The following is a 16,405-nucleotide window of genomic DNA, read 5'->3' on the forward strand; positions in this document are numbered from 1 at the left end:
ATCTGTCACCTGACGAACGACCATCAAGTAGCTAAAAAACGAAAACCGGAAACACATTTTATTAGTTATTCAAAAACAGCCATGCACTGTTTTTATAATGGACTATATGATTTATTAAGGCTGTGGATGATCTGTGCGTCGATTTTCAGTAAGTACTTCTACACTCCGCTCAGTGTATTTTGATATTATGACAGTAATGCTAAACCAGATGCTCCTCGTTGTGTGGTAATTCAATTGAGTTGCGCTGTTTTATTGTTTTTTTTACACAGTAAAACATGGAATCGCCGGTAAAATGAAGATAGTCGAGGAGCCAAACACATTTGGGTTCGTTATATATGTATTACCATTTAATATTGATCTCAGCAGTCTTAACTTCTTTGCACTATGTGTGTCCTGTTTGCAGTCCACAGAAATTGTTTCACCTGTATAAAGTCATTCCTTGTGTATATTTTTGAAGATTATTGTTATTGTGTGTTAGTGTACTGAGAGCCACTAAACCGGAGTCACATTTCTAGTATGTGCTAATAAAGATGACCCTGATTCTGATTCTGATAAAAGCAAAAATGATGTCTGTCAGTGTGCTCCTCCTCCTCCCCCTTCCCCTTCTTATTATGTTTCTTCTTCTTCTACTTCTCCTTCTTAGCCCCCTTTATGTTCTGACAGATTGTTTTCTCTGTTCAGGTTGAACAATCCTTTTCTGGCTCAAGGAAACCGACTACAGCCTAAAGTTACTCCAAATCCAGTGTCTGGTAAAAGAAAATTGTTTGACATTTTAAAGCCTATCAGTTAATTAATCCTGTCTCTTTGTGTTGTGAAAGCAAATGATTTGTATATTTACTTCAAGCAGTCAAAAATGTACTTTTGATCATCTAATCAATGGATTCACTAATCAAGTCAGCACTCTCTGTCTCTCTCAAGGCCCTGCACACCTTCATCGGTTGGCTGGAAAATGCTTCAGTTTATCAGAGTCAACGTAAGTATTTAACTTTACATATCATGTGAGCATTACATTTTTATTCTTTGTTTTTAATGTGGATTAGTTAATGTATGTTATATCAGAGAATCTAGAAAAACCAACATCATGATATTTGTGTGACTGCTCGCTTTTCAGGTATAAATATGAATTCTGCCCATTTCACAACATCACTCAACACGAGCAGTCATTTAGATGGAACGCTTACAGTGGGATACTGGGGTAAGAAGCAGTAGAAACAACCTCTTACCATTAATGTAAATGTGAATAATTGGAATGTGGGCAGTACATTGAAGTTGTGTTGTAAAAGCAGCCTCTTGTATTACAGGATCTGGCAGGAGTGGGAAATAGCAAACAACACTTTCACAGGCATGTGGATGAGAGACGGGGATACTTGTGGAACTAGAAACAGAGAGACAAAGGTTAGCAGGGTTTTAAATGTTTAAACTCATTCTGGTAGTTATTTAACTGGATTGACGGGCAATGAGTTTCCTCTGTCAGTGTCTCTGATTCTCAGAGAAGACATATTAAACTGCAAATTCATCAGTTCGCATAAAACTGTAAATCTAGCCCCATGACAGTTTATTTAACCTTTTTAAGTTGTCAACCCAGATCCATGACAGTTTTGAATTAAATATCCAATCAATAGATCAACTTAAAATCCCTGTCACTGATTATGTGAACAGTGGAAAGCTTGTTGTTTAACTTGTGTTTTGTCATTTTTTTGGTAGGTGGATCTTGTCTGCAGTGGGAACAGCAAACTTGCCGCAGTCTCAGAGCCCAGCACTTGTGTGTACTCCCTAACCTTTGAGACGCCACTTGTTTGCCATCCACATTCTCTTTTAGGTAAGAGACCAAAGAACCATCTCATCGCAAAAGTAAACAGGCTAAGTCGGTGATAATTGTGATTTATCGTTCGTATGCTCTTTTTAAGTGTACCCTAGCCTGACTGACAATCTGCAAAAGGAATGGGATGAAGCTGAGCAGGCTCGCTATGAAGGCCTTATTACTGAGCAGGTAAGGAGCAGTTTGAAACATGACTCATGCCATCCTGGTTCCTGAATAGTTCATATTCCATTTACATATCCTGTATCTGTAATAATCGTGTGTATACTTACTGCAGGGATATAATAATCTTCTGAGGGATATTTTTGAGGATGCTGGTTTCCTGAAGAGCCAAAAAGTAAAGGTGAAGCCGCCAGAGGTTATAGCCGATCCACAGACCGACAACTCTTTACAAAAATGTACTGAGGTGTGTATATTTACTACAAAGATTTAAGTACTTTTCCTAATAATGACATAAAAATATTTCAGTACAGTTTTACATGTTCTACTATATATATATTTTTGTACAGGACCTTCAAAAACAGAGAGAAGAGACTGAAAGACTGCGTGCTCTCCTCAGTCAACACAATATTCCTTTTGATTTAACACCAGGTAAGTCAATTACGCAGTCTTCACTCAATCAAGACAATTTTACTCAGTATGTAGTAAAACTGTTTTGTGTGTAATATCTTCTGTCGTATGTCACAGATGAAGCAAAGGCCACAGTGAGTCAGATGGTTAGGGATCAACACTTAAGAGGAGATAACGGCCTTATTGATCTGCATTGAAAATCACCCGCAGCGAGTCACCATCGCCACTTTTCATTCATATCTTCATCACTTGACTGGGTTTTGAAGATTTTGTTGGTCAGTGTGAGCGGCAGTGACACTGGCTGGACGCTGAGGAGACAGGACCGCAGATCAAATATACCTGACAAGGGTTAAAGACAAAAACTGAACTCATTTGAGGATTACGACATTGTTCCAGACTCTACAGCAGGAGTAAAACCTTTCAGAGGAACTACAGAATGACACTCAGGCTTTTTTTTTCTCGTTTCAACAGAAAGGAAGATTTTGTTACATGTTAACATTGTGTAAACATGCAGCAGATTGAGTAATATTAAAAGGATTTAAGAGAAAAAAGGAAAGTTTAAAGAGTAAAAAAAAAAGCTTATTTATGTCTCAACACTTAAATGTCTTCAGCTGTTTTACACATATCATAAAGGAGGAAAAAATCTGTTATGGTTGAAGAATTATACTAACACCTTATTTATTTCCCAGTCTTTTCAAATGCACTAAAAAACTGAATGTCTTATGCCGGACAGGAGTCTCTTTGAGAAAATATCTACAAAGGGTGCAACAACTACAAGGGTATATCTACAAGAACATTGGATTAAAAACAAAAAAATCTCTCCTGTTGGACCAAATAAAGAGCATTTTATTAAATGACTGTTATGTTTCATGTCTATTTGTGTCAAACCAAAAGGCAAAATGCAATGTAAATAAAATTTGACACAACAGCCTTCACCTACACTTCAGTTTCCTTCCTGTGAAATGTTTATGACCCCAATTAAAGTATGAAAGCATGTAATAGTGCAGGAAGCACCTGACCCCGCAGCTGCTCTTTTTGACCTACATCTATAACCAGCTCAGTTATATGTAATAGTGTGGTATGTGAAAGTTGTAATCAAATCTAACCCTAACCCTAACTAAAACAAGAATGAATCCACATTAATTCCCCAAAAAGAAGTAGATAAACACATCTAACACACACAAAGAGAGCATAAACTACTCAGTTAGAAAGAATTTTTTGGCATTTTTATCATTATTATGCCTTGAGTATATGAGAAAAGTTACTCTCATGAGTGACTTCACAGGTGATGGGCCTTGACATGCACAAACATGTCTTGAGTACAAACATTCCTGAGACTTTTAACTCCAACAGTTTCTCAGCTTTCTGTTTCATCTGTGTGGAGTTATATCTCCCCTCTTCTCTCCATACTGGTGAAACTGTACAATGTCTTCTGAATACTTAATATTTGGAGTTAGAGAAAGTAATGAAAATCAAATATTGTGCTGCAGGTGTAACTTGTCAAAGAACTGCAACTTGTAAGATTTCATACTTTATATTTTTTGGGGTGGGGAGACAAGACTGCAACGGTACACATGGAATTGTTTAGCTACGGAGAAGAAAAAGACATGTACATACAAAATACATGTGCGACACTGGTGATATTATCAAAACCCCTCCTATCCCTAATGGACTGAACATATAAAACAACTATTTGAGTCCGAGCCTGAGATCAGGACAACCTTTAAGTCCACTGATGGTTCAGTCTTTTTCTGCTGAATGCATAGTGGAAGTTCAGGAGAGCAGCTGGATAACTTCTCTGGCTCTGTGCGCCCTCTGCTGGACAGTTTTGTCCTCTGGCACTTGTCCTGACTCTTGGACTAGGACTAAGGCCTTCTGCACTGTGGTGTCCTTCGCTGCTCCACGGAGCCCCTCCAGGTACTCGAGCAATATGGAGAACTTCTCATCTGGAACCTGAAAACGTATGAGACGATGACTTTTGTGGATTTACCTTATTTAACCCTTACTTCAGAAAAAAAGTTAAACATGTCAGGAAGCCTTTTTTGAATGGAAATTAGGGAGTGGGCGTAACTTAAACTAACCACACAGACTTAAAGATGAACTATAGCGCTGAGGTTAACGCCTCCTCCCCTCTAAACCTCAGCTTAGAAAAAAATCCCCCCCATCATGAAATGGCCACGCAGGTTGAACTTACTGTTTCAGAGTCAAACATGTGCTGCAGTAACCACGTCTGCCTGGTCTTCTGGAACTTCCACTCTGTGCGATTTTTAGCCCAGCTGCAAAGACAGACACAGATCAAACAGAAGTTGCAGGAATGGGCTGCAATATGACATCCGTTAACCACCCACAAAAACACACGTAGCATGGTTGATGGAGGAACACAGTTTCGTGAAGACAGAGACCACACACAACAATATCCTGCAACAAATACATCTCTGGAGCGTCTAATGCTTGACCTCTCTTGAGAAATTGTCATAAGAGGTGTTAATTCGACTCAATGATCTCACCGTGGTTTGTTTTGTATTGTTTGTGGTGCTTTTTCCTCCTATACAGTAATAGTCAAACGTTTGGACATATTAAAAAGGAGGAAAAAATAACCAAAAAACCTTTAAAAAACCCACTTTTATAAAGTTGTGTAAGTCACAACAGGCAGGTTAAAAAAAAGTACAGACAAAATCAAAGCTGCAGAGGCAGATATACTTCCCATAATGTAATTATAGATCCTGATTACTGGTAAAAACAAGCATCTTTGAAACTCAGAGCCCCAACACAGTCTTTGTGATGAAGTTTTTGTTTCAAATGGAGATAATACAAAACGCCCCTGATAACATTGTCCGGTGTTTTTCAGACTTTAGACAGTAATCAGAGGCTGTTTCCACTGACTGCTCCTTTTGACCAAGCTGAACTTTACATGTACTTCCAGTGGACTTCCCCTTTACAATATAAGTCAAATCATTCACCACAAACAAAAAAACAAAATTATCGCAGAGCTGAATCAACACCTTTCTGACACACTCTCAATATAGTATTTATTTTAAGGGTGATTACATTACACTCAAGTGTGCACATATTTTTTCTGGAAAAAATTGGTTTATCTTATAATTACTGCCAGTGGAGCCATCTTCTTGTGAACCAGCATTAATCTTTTATCTACATTTATGTGCTTTGGACCTGTGTATGAATAGCGATGACGTGATGTGCAGGAGACCGACATGCTGATCCACCCGTTCTGTCCAGAACGAGCGTGGTGCTTACCAGGTGAGGTAATCTAAGGCATGCTGAGATGCAGTGGGTGCAGGCGTCTCAGCTTTCGTCTCAGTCTTCCCCTCATCTTTAAGCTTCTTCTTCTCCTCCTTTTTCAGGATCTTCTTCATCTTCCTCTCCAAGACCCGCCGCTCCTCGGGGCTCAAGTCCTCCTCTCCCTCCACTCCCTCCGTCTCCTGTTTCCCTGGAAGGGGACTGGGTGGATCTGAAATCTGTCGCACCAACACATAACAAAAAGCTTGTGGGAGTTATCTACAGTAGCAGACCTTCCTCTGTAGACTCTTATTATCTACAGTGTTTGTGTTAAATCTTTACTAAACGTCTATAAATAACCCACGCTGACTGTGATTGAACTATAAGACCAAGTTAGAGCAATTAATTCATATTTGTATTTGACTGCTACTTCCTGCTAATCCCTTTTACAGTTTCCTGCCTCACTTATTTAGGGTTTCTTTTTTATAAGCTTCTTTAGATAAAGTTGGATTTCTAATGACAGCAAAACTGATGTGTTTGTTGTTTTTTGTGCTGCAGTGTGAAAAACAAGTGAAAGATGGATGCACTTTGCGTTTGGATCACTTCCTGTTGCACTGCAGTGAAAGAGGACGTTTCCTGTATCTAAAACATTATGAGATCAGCATTGCACACATTGTTGATGTGTGGTGAAGTTTTTCTGTGGTGCACAACATCCCTTCAAATGCTGCATTCGAAGCACTGCTGTCCACAGCGTGAGCTTTCGCTGTTTAAAAATAACCATCTGTTCGCTCTTTTTTTTTTGGGAGGGGGGGAAATCATACATAAAGCATCAATAGACAGGTGTCCTGTGGGTGAAGTTTTAAATAAGATGGATTTCAGTTTCATGACTAGGACACTTTGCTGGCAGACAACTCCTACAAATATAAAGATAAAATGTGATATTTTCACTTTGTTATTGAAATTGAGCATTTATCTCCACATGCATCTGCAGAAAAATGGATGCTTGGCAAAAGACCAACATTGAAGAGAATTGCCTAATCATATTAAAGCAATTTCTTTAGCTGTGGGCGCAACTTATATAGGCTGCATTTGACTCTAGGGGGAAGTTAAACAAGGGACATAGTATGCTCTCTGGTTTAACGGACCTCACCCTGCACGGTGTTGAATAAAGAGGGAGGGAAGAGATTTTGATCACATGGCCACGAAGTCATTCTGAAAGTATGCTGGTAGGGTATAGCCCACAGAAGCATAAACGCCCTTCAGAGCGAGCAGTTGTGTCCACGCGACGTGCATCACTTTCATAGCTTTTGGCTTTGAGTCAGTCGGCAGCGTCGGGCTGGTAGATACAAACAAGAGACGAGAGGGTGACGAAAGCAAAAAAAAAATGGTAAGTGGAAACATGTGTTTTCAATGAGCAGGCAGTTCCTCAAAGGGGTGCAGACAAAGACAGGCCAACAGGGACATGTGGCTGTAAAAAAAAACCCCAAAAACTAACTTTCTTTTATTTCTTCTGTGCATGAACTTTTCTTATCCAGAGCAATAACCTCCAGCATTTCAGTTATAATGAGTTCATTCAGGAAGGATCAGCAGGTTATGCAAGCTACCCGTACTTACTGAACCTTTCTGATGAGTTGACTAGATTGCTGTTTATCCCCTGAAGGAGTGATGTTTGCTGAGGAGGGCAGGATTTCACCAGTGGGTGTATTCTCTTTTGTTTTCCAGGCGAATCAAACCGAAAATTCGTCCACTGAGATGAGCACCACACCGACGTTATCCAACATTTCCAGCATTATGGTCAACCTCACTTCAACGCTCTCCTCCAACTTCACTACAACGGTCTCCACCTCTGCATTAGAAGAAATAGCAGCCAATGACATCATCTCCAGAGCAAACTATGTCTACGGCATCTTTGCAGCTCTGGGTTTCATCGCCGGCTGCTTCCTGCTCTACAGCTTCATCCAGTCCTACAGAGCTCACAGAGAGCTGGCCTGGCTCGACTGCCTGCTCTGGGCCTTCTGTGGCATCCAGCTGCTGCTACTTCTTCTCTCTCTCTACGCCGTGGCCCACCGACCTAAATACCTGGCGACCACAGCTTTGAGCTGTGCCGCGCTCTCCTTCACGATCAACACAGCCTGTCTATGTGGCCTGTTTGTCTTATTGCTCATGGCTTACGTCCTAACGCTTGATCCACCGTCCCATGCCCTGCTGAGGAAGCCTGGGGTCTGTGCCGCTCTGGTGATCATGACCTCTGTTGTGATCGCTCTGGTGCTGGCTGGGATACGAGGACCGAGCGCTGGGTTGGAGGCTCGGGGCAAGTGTTTCATGGATCGGGTCCATCCTGGTGCTTCGTATGCAGCAGCTACGATGTTTCTGGGTCTTCTGGTTCCCTACACTCTTCAGCTGGGGCTTCTCATATGTGGATGCATCCGGCAGTGGAAATCTAAAGGACGCTTCCTCTCCGGGTCTGAGGCGGGTCCCGTCTTCCTGACGGTCACTGCGGTGATGTTTTTCTGCCAGCTCTTCTACCGAGTGGTGCTGGTAAGAGCAGCCCAGCTACAGTCAGAGGGCGACAATGAGCGGGTGTTTCTGAACGTGGCAGAGTTTGTATTCTTCTCAGGAAGCAGTGCCAGCCTGCTGCTCGTGCTGTTCATGCATAGGCCGTGTCGAGAGAGTCTCCACAGAGTGTTTAGGCAACTGAAGGAGTGCTGTCGAAGCCCAGGGCGCACGCAGCCCAACAGGAACATCATAACTCCCCAAATCGAGATCACAGACACTCTGCAGGATATTGAGTCATAGGAGGAAACAAACTCGCTCTGTGAGGACAAAACTCTTGATGATGCATCTCATCACCTTTTAAAATGCTTTTGCTGTTTCATCACCTAAAAATGCCTATATCATTTTGTCTTAAAACATAAATGTATTATTTTGTTTAGCATCGCCAGTAACTGAAAATGCACAAGCTATAAGCTATTTTTCCCCAAATGTATTTTTTTGTATATTATTTAACAAAAAAATAAAAGTGCAGAATTGCGCAAAAATGTTGATGAAGTCCTTACTGTGACGTTATATTTATTTACATGAACAGCTACTAATAATACTATGTGAGATTTTATACATCATGTGAACCTGCTCTTAGTCACACCTCTCTTCTCAGAATCACACTCACAAACATGACTTGCACAAAGGCCCATTTAGACAAATTGCCTGGAAAAACATCTGCAACTCCCAGAATGCCACATAGGAAACAATCATTGCAGGAACATAGGAGTCAGAATCTAATTTCAGTCCAGCTGTTGAAATGCCAAAAGTGTCAAAATGTGTCAATTCTTAATAGAGTTATTTTATAAAAGCTGTTAAATTATCAAATCAAACCAGAGGAGAGATACTCTGAACTTCTCAGCTCCTTTCAAGAAAGTGATGCGCACCTTTTTCTAGGAATAACTGCCAGCATGGACTGGCCCTACATCAGGGACCAGAAGGAAAACTAGGACGGAAGCTGGGTTACATAAGAGTTTGGCATCATGAGAAATATCAGACCTGATTCACACCGTGTAAAAATCACAGCTGTAATAGTTTAACTTTAAGACTTCATATGTGTTACTCCGTTTAATAAAATACAAAAGTCACAAAATCATTAGATGCAAAATGCGATGCACAACGCTAACACAAGAATCATCTACAGTCTCAAACAGCCAACCAAAATAAAAAGCAAAGATGCTGTAAAAGAAATCAACTTTTAGTCTGTTTAAGATTCTGAACAAAGAAAACATGATCAGCCGCCTCTATCAATGACTGTCCTTCATCTTGTTTGGTGTAAACATACTGTTAGTCTGTTGTTGCCAAAAACCCATATTTATGTATTTTAACATTTGACAATAGTGATTGTGCTGACACACTTCAGTGCAAGTGTTGACAGTTTGGCTCCATGTCCGGACATAATTATTTATGAACTAAAATAATATGAAAATGTACAGGGGCTGTTCAATACATCTACTTACCAAACAATTAATAAACTGTAGTGAAGGTATCATGAAAAAACTACTTAATATTTGGTTAAAAGATCTGGTTTATGTGTGTGCACCACTTAAGTTAAAGCTGTTTAACATAAATTTGATATTAAAGTCTTCAGTGCTTATCACAGATCATTATGAAGCTAAATTTGTAGTTGTGTCTTATAGCTTCCAATAGAAAGCTGCAGAGTAACTACTGTCACTTTGTTTTTTGCATTTTATGCCTTTATTAGATAGACGAGAGTGTAGAAATATATTTATATTACCTTTATTTAAACTCAAAAGGGCTGGCCCTCATTTACAATGATGCTGAGAATAATTAAATAATAGAGATACGGGATAAAAGAAAATGATCAATTAAGGATAAGTACACTTATTAAAGGATACAAGAGATAAAAACAAATCAAATCAAACAGACAAATGAGAGGAAACAAGGAGAGAAAGAGAGAAATTGGGACCAATATGCAACAAAGGTCCTTGGTTTGATTTGAGCTCCAATTAAATTTCATCAATTTAAATTGACAAAACCTCTGCATACAGGAAGTGTATTCTTTAACACTACATTAAGCTCTTAAGAAGCTGAACACAGTTTCTGGACTCACTGTCCAGAGAAAGCGTGGGCATCAACTTTTCTTTCCATCTAAGAGGGCCAAAGCTCAGAAAGAGGAAACAGATGGCACTGCCGTCTTCTCACAGTCTAAAAACCCTAGGAAAACTAAGAACTATGGCAACCTAATGGTTAGCTACTGCTACCACCACACCAGCTCATCACAAAAGTGTGACATAGTGATGACATTGTATGTGGACAATAAAGTCATAACAGAATAAGTACTCTGTCCCACTGAATGACTGCTGTCTCAGATTCCTGCAGGCAGCTTCAGAGAGTCGTCAGCTTTACACCATCAGCATCTTCCTTTCCAGCCTCTATACAATATTCCTGTTCCCTGATGGCTTCTTTGGGAACATCCTCATTCTTGTTGTCAACCTGGACCAAAGGGGCCACCTGACAGCCCCAGACCTGTACTTTGTGAACCTGGCTTCTCTCTGATCGAGATGTTCAACCTGAAGCAGGGCTCTGCTGGCTCCCAGAAAACGTGTTCGTAAGTATTCACCTTCTGAGAGGAGACACGAGAGGCAGCACTACCCACTGACAGGTCATGCAGTCAGGCTGGCAGCCTTCTCCAACAGCTGCCTGACCCCGCTCATCAACAGCTTCCTTGGGGAGAACTTTCAGGAGAAACTGAAGCTTTTTCTCCAGCAGAGGACCAGATGGACCAAAATTAAACAGTCAGCCTCAGGAAACCTCATCTATCAGCCTGCTGCAAACTCATGCAGACGTACAACATGTGGAGCAGCAATCTGGTCCAAACATTCAAGCTCTGACATCCTCCCAAAAACTGTTATATCCCCCTCAAATAAAAACCAACTCCATTCAGTAGGTCACACAGATACTAGATAACATTATATCTGTGCCAGGAGTGTAAAGATTATATGTATTATCAGTGTAAAATATACAAGCTGCAGCACTCCTACTGTTGTGAAAACTCTTCGGTTGAATCATTTATTCAAACTTCATGCATAGTGTTTATTGGAAATTTGGGATCAATTACTTTTGCAGGATTACCTCAAGTGATCAAATTACATTTCAGGTACATATGACAACAAATGTCATCTGGAATATAACATCAGACCAACTCATTGAAGTGAGAATGAAAATCTCAGGTGTAAGAATGCAGTGTCAGCTCTCATGATCTGAATGATGGCATTTTTATGGCTTGTAGAACTTAGACTGTGTTTGTCAGGACCTTTAAACACCTTGTTTATAAGACACAATCCAAAATGTGATGTACGAGACTAGACTATCATCAAATAGTTTTCTGTGTGGAGCAGCAGATATCAATAGTCTGACTTCGGCTGGCTGCTCACAGAGACTACAAACATGAAATGCGGTCTGCTTTTTTGTAAATATCTTTCTTACCTCAGTTTGCTCTGTCATTTGTTTCTTTTTGCGTTTCTTGTCCTTTTTCTTTTTTTTAACATCCACATCAATAGTTCCTTGAGGGATCTGAACTGGAACCTCCTGGGTGAAATAAAACAAACTGATTGATTTTTTTGATGAGTGATTTTTGGTTATGTTGTGACAAAAAAATAGTGTTAATAGTAAAGAGGTGATTTATTGTTCTACTCACCTCTACATCCATCCGTTTCCTCTTCTTTTTCTCTTTGCTCTCCTTCATTTCTTCCACATGAGCTTCACTGTCATTTGAGCACAACTTCTTCCTTTTAGGAGTATCTGATTTTAAGGATTTGTCTTTGGCCATGATGTAACTGAAGTGCTACAAACCAAACCAAATGAGCATGTTAGTAACAGACAGATATACACATACAGGGGTATTGCTTAAGACCTTGACCTCCACTACAACTCAATATTTGATGGCCAACACTTACATGTGCTTGAATTTTGACTTTATTGCCCGGAAAGGAGACTGTTGAGATTTTCAGGAAAACTTAAATAGTCCCACTCGCCGCATATACAATATCTTAACCTCTAAGACTTTATCACCGACTTTTCTTTACTTTTATCTATTCTTTTGATATCCTTAATGTTCTTAATGCTCAAAATGTTAAATAAACTTACAGAAAGAGAGGAACGTGTACAGGAGCACACATCAACAAGCATGGGATCTCAACCAGGAAGTAACGTCGCCCTGGTGAAGCGTCATTGGACACATTTCTTTCCCTCTTTTGTGATTGGTCAATGGAGGATGTGAGTGATTCAAAGAACCTCGGTGAGAAAACTACTGAAGCTTTCAGCATCTCTGGTAGAGAAACACTGTCAAATGATTCACTTATTCAATTTTTACTGTCGCAGCTTTAACAGCTTTTACATCAATGTATTAGTTTATTTAACATATGAATATCATAACACACAGATAGGTAATGCAACAGATATAACAGACACAGTGCGTCTTTTGCACCTAATGGTATTGCAGGATTTTGTCACAGTGTAAAGAAATAAAGAAATAAATCAGGGTGATGAGATCTGAAATAACAGAGTCCAATGTGTTCTTTATGAAAAAAACACAACGTTAAAATTGATATGATATGACATTGAGTTTCAAAATGTATTCTTGACCTTGAAACCAACTATTTCACATTAAGGTGCGTTTAAAAGCATAGGGGAAAAAAAGATATTTGAACATCTAATTTCCATTTGTTTGAAAACGGTGGAAACTCTTTATGTAATGAGGATCATGCGATATGATCAAAAGCTCCAGAACAGCTACTATTATTATTATATATATATATATATATATATATATATAATATTATTTAACAAAAACTGTTTGTTGGCAAACCTACATTTATGAATATGAAACCTAGCTAAAATAATAAGATTGGTGATGTAAGCTTGTTTTGTCATTATGTTTATGTTTATTTATTGCACATAAAGAAAAAATACATAATACAAACAAGTAACACATGCATATTTTCTTTAGATTAAGAAAAGAAAACAATAACTAACAAAAGAGAAATGTGCAGAAGGAGCCAATAAAACCAATAAGGGCTTGTCGTGTGACCCTCCTATGGTGAGACATACAACATAAAAACTAGTCTCTAGTCTCTACTAGAGTAAACCAGTACATACAGAAGCTATACAAAAACATTTAAAAAAACTCAAAACATGTTTGTACAACAAAGCAAAAACAGCCATAAATGTAACATTAGTAAATGCAGAAACCTCTTGAAACCATTGCTATCATATAGTATCAATCGGGATCGGAGGTCAGAGCAAGGGCCAATTATTGAAATGCACAGAATTTAATTTTACTTAATTGTATGACTACTGTAAACGTTAGTAGTAGTAGTGATGTATTTAGGTCCTTATTAATAATTTCCCAAAAACAATGCACATAAACAAAAATAAATAAATAAATAACAATAAGTGATTAGATCAAAAGAAAAACAAATGACATTGCCTCAAATGAACTGTCTTCAGAAGTTTCACTCTTAATCACAATTGTTATAAACTCACTGAGATTCAGTCAGCAGCTGGTTGAAGTCACTTTTCATAAAAAGTGAATTTAATCAGATTGGGGTTTTTTTTAAAACATTTTTTAAATAGATTCAAGGCTTTTGAGAAACATTCAGGATGCATCCCCAAAAGACCCCCCCTTGGTCCGCCCCTGCTATCAATACCAAAATAAATCAGTCACAGTCTATTTTAGTGACAAGGTCGGAACTAGCTGTGGTCGGAACCATTGTTGAGTACATTGCGGTCCATCGAACGGAATTCACGGTTACACAAAGATGTTACATGACCTAACGTGAGACAATGTTTGATAAGCAAACTTCAGCTTCAGCTTTGACCTAAAGTCGTGTGTCCTAAGATGAAAAGAGGTCCGACATGTCTGCAGCAGGACGAGTTTTCAAGAGTCTGAACCGGGTCGCTTTCAATCGCGGGGTTTTCATTAATGACGTCAGGACAGCCTTGAGGTGAGTGTATATGTGATGAGCTGGTTATTAGCATGTGGCTCAATGACAGTGTTTTATCTTTAAAAAATCTCTACTCCCAACAGTAATGTGTGTCTGATGTTGTTTTTACAGATGAAAAAAAGTAGGCTATAATTACCACTTCACCTAAAAATCCAAGAATCTATGAATATTCAAATATATTTCATCTTAAAGTTGAACTGAGGGACACTATATGTCCCCTTCCTCACTGTAAAGTCAGTTCTCAGTGTAAGTGCACTGGAGGTTTCACAATTGTATAATAAGTTGAATATTAAACCAGGATTGGCTCCAGACCAGTCGTGATATCACAAATCCAGCTCGTAGGCGTTAAAGTCAGATTTTCAATGAGCTCAAAAAACATTTTACATTGTCACTTCACTGGACACCAAAACACACAGAGAGGCATCCTTTTATTACTGTCTCTGGAACCACCTCCCTGAAGACCCCAGGGTAGTAGAGAGTGTTGATATTTTTAAAAGCACATTTAAGACATACCTTTTTAATCTGGGTTTCAATTGAGCTTTATTTATTTATGAATCTATCTTTTACTACTTGGATCTGTTTAACTCTATTTGATTTCCTGACTGTTATCCACCTGTATTACACTAGCAATAATGAAGCTAAACCTGTGTCATGACAGGCTGATACTGAGGACATCATAGACTGAACCAGTGGCCTACCCTAAATTTAATCTCAGCACCCCTAAAAATAAATTAATAATTATTGTATTTCCCCCCCCTAAAAATTATTTTATACAACTTTAATTATTTTGTGAGCCTGTCTGTTAGATTTGGGACAAACACTTATGCTATAGGTTCAAATGGTTTTATTTTAACAGGTTTAATGTACTTTTAGATAGTTCTGTCATTATTGTCTTCCTCTCAGGGTTCATTAACTGTCTTAGGGTCCTTTCTGTCGAAATCTGTGATTGTTTATTCTGAGCCATTATTATTATTATACACTATAGTAGACCACTCTACTATGTATTGATGTTAGTTATGTTATTCAGTGAAATTAATTATTTAGCAGGGGGTTTGAACACTTGCAGGGCGTTGATTGTCAAATTCTCATTAGGAGCTGAGCCCCACTAAAGGTCTCATCCTAGAATCGCCCCTGGACTGAACTGCCACAGTTCAGTAAGAGAAAATCCATCTTTTCCCCAAAAAAACGTGGTCCTTTTATTGACTTTGAGTTCACATAGAACGTTCTTCCTCTTTTTTACTGATTTTATTCATTTGTATATCTTTTTTTCTCACTATAACATCCAAAATGCAAATACTCAAGTGAATAAAAGGGATTGTTCTTTGCCAACAGACTGAACAGTGTGCGGTCCCTAACGTTGAGCTGTCAGAGGCCGGCCCGGTCCAACAAATCCACGGATAATGGGGAGGTGAATCATGAGCCTATCAAGTTCTCCACCAGTAAAGCCAGCCACAGGACATGGAAAGTAGACCGTACCATGGGGAGCCATCATGAGCGGAATGGGTCGAAAGTGCTCCCCCTCAGCCTGATAGGTGTCTGCTTCCTTCTGTGGTGCGTGTTTAGAGGGGAGACGGAGGTTGATGGACAGCTGGAAAAGAAGTTGTATGAGCATTTACCTGGACTGCTTCCAGATGAAGAGGAGCAAGGCGAAGATAAGCCAAGCTAGCGGACGTGGGACTCAGATGTATATTTTCTAGGTTATATTTATTGTGAAATGTGTTTTCAGTAGTGTGCAGTATAAGTTTTTGCATCAAAACATTACCTTGAAAAGCACTGAAGGTGCAGTACTGATGCCGTCCAGTGCTACAGAAACTTTTTGCCAGTCAAATGAATTATAGATTGTTTGGCTATGCTTTGCCTTTTCAAGCTTGATCAGAAATTGTGAATTAAAATGCATTTGTTGGAGCAACTTGGTTTTATTTTGCCTTCCTACAGTATGTAGTTGCTATACTTGTCTGAATACTACAGTAAATAAGTTAATTTACATGAGTCCTACTACAGTATTAAATCAGTACATTTGATTCACCTGGCTTATATAATGTGCTGTGATTTTCAGGTGTTGGATGAGTAGGTCATTGTAAGTGTACGTTGAGGAACTCACAACTTGACTCAAGTTGCAGTAGTCGTTTCACTTTTGTAATGCAGAGCACAAGATCAATTTGCAACTGTCAACATGACTAATCTGAGTTTTTAGGCATCATTAAGTCACGAGCCTAGTTTGTAATGGGACTGTAAATGTTTGTGGAAAAGTACTGAAAGCACAATTAATAAA

At 39.1% G+C, this 16,405-nt stretch overlaps 4 protein-coding genes across 4 annotated transcripts; 3 read left to right on the plus strand and 1 right to left on the minus strand.

The window, feature by feature from the left end:
• Positions 1-23: 23 nt before the first annotated feature.
• gnptg (N-acetylglucosamine-1-phosphate transferase subunit gamma) lies at positions 24-3,247 on the plus strand. The gene is made up of 11 exons (XM_062442201.1): positions 24-148; positions 270-324; positions 682-749; positions 919-973; positions 1,112-1,195; positions 1,302-1,395; positions 1,705-1,819; positions 1,908-1,990; positions 2,097-2,225; positions 2,329-2,410; positions 2,507-3,247. The coding sequence occupies exons 1-11, from the start codon at positions 82-84 to the stop codon at positions 2,584-2,586; spliced, it is 912 nt and encodes a 303-aa protein (XP_062298185.1). The 5' UTR covers positions 24-81; the 3' UTR covers positions 2,587-3,247.
• A 116-nt stretch (positions 3,248-3,363) lies between these two features.
• Positions 3,364-12,304, minus strand: LOC134003082 (uncharacterized protein C7orf50 homolog). Its single transcript, XM_062442204.1, has 6 exons — positions 12,085-12,304; positions 11,826-11,972; positions 11,615-11,716; positions 5,645-5,865; positions 4,584-4,665; positions 3,364-4,342 (listed from the first exon to the last, which is right to left on the minus strand). Exons 2-6 carry the CDS (start codon positions 11,955-11,957, stop codon positions 4,163-4,165), a joined length of 717 nt encoding a protein of 238 aa, XP_062298188.1. The 5' UTR covers positions 11,958-11,972; positions 12,085-12,304; the 3' UTR covers positions 3,364-4,162.
• Positions 6,508-8,600, plus strand: LOC134003078 (uncharacterized). The gene is made up of 2 exons (XM_062442200.1): positions 6,508-7,013; positions 7,349-8,600. The coding sequence occupies exons 1-2, from the start codon at positions 7,011-7,013 to the stop codon at positions 8,420-8,422; spliced, it is 1,077 nt and encodes a 358-aa protein (XP_062298184.1). The 5' UTR covers positions 6,508-7,010; the 3' UTR covers positions 8,423-8,600.
• Positions 12,305-13,932: 1,628 nt separating the features above from the next.
• On the plus strand, positions 13,933-16,042 carry LOC134003083 (ubiquinol-cytochrome-c reductase complex assembly factor 4). Its single transcript, XM_062442205.1, has 2 exons — positions 13,933-14,133; positions 15,466-16,042. The coding sequence occupies exons 1-2, from the start codon at positions 14,045-14,047 to the stop codon at positions 15,797-15,799; spliced, it is 423 nt and encodes a 140-aa protein (XP_062298189.1). The 5' UTR covers positions 13,933-14,044; the 3' UTR covers positions 15,800-16,042.
• Positions 16,043-16,405: the final 363 nt, after the last annotated feature.

This window comes from Scomber scombrus, chromosome 21, assembly GCF_963691925.1.
Source record: "Scomber scombrus chromosome 21, fScoSco1.1, whole genome shotgun sequence".
In the NCBI taxonomy this organism is placed as follows: domain Eukaryota; kingdom Metazoa; phylum Chordata; class Actinopteri; order Scombriformes; family Scombridae; genus Scomber; species Scomber scombrus.

Bases quoted from the DNA above. Each gene is read 5' to 3' on its own strand.
- LOC134003083 (XM_062442205.1), top strand. From the start codon at position 14,045: ATGTCTGCAGCAGGACGAGTTTTCAAGAGTCTGAACCGGGTCGCTTTC. The intron at 14,134-15,465 runs GTGAGTGTATAT...CTTTGCCAACAG, and splicing joins GACGTCAGGACAGCCTTGAG to ACTGAACAGTGTGCGGTCCC.
- gnptg (XM_062442201.1), top strand. From the start codon at position 82: ATGCACTGTTTTTATAATGGACTATATGATTTATTAAGGCTGTGGATG. The intron at 750-918 runs GTAAAAGAAAAT...GTCTCTCTCAAG, and splicing joins TACTCCAAATCCAGTGTCTG to GCCCTGCACACCTTCATCGG. The intron at 1,196-1,301 runs GTAAGAAGCAGT...CTTGTATTACAG, and splicing joins GCTTACAGTGGGATACTGGG to GATCTGGCAGGAGTGGGAAA.
- LOC134003082 (XM_062442204.1), bottom strand. From the start codon at position 11,957: ATGGCCAAAGACAAATCCTTAAAATCAGATACTCCTAAAAGGAAGAAG. The intron at 5,866-11,614 runs GTAAGAAAGATA...TTGGTGCGACAG, and splicing joins AAATGACAGAGCAAACTGAG to ATTTCAGATCCACCCAGTCC. The intron at 4,666-5,644 runs GTAAGCACCACG...CTGTCTTTGCAG, and splicing joins GCCTTAGATTACCTCACCTG to CTGGGCTAAAAATCGCACAG.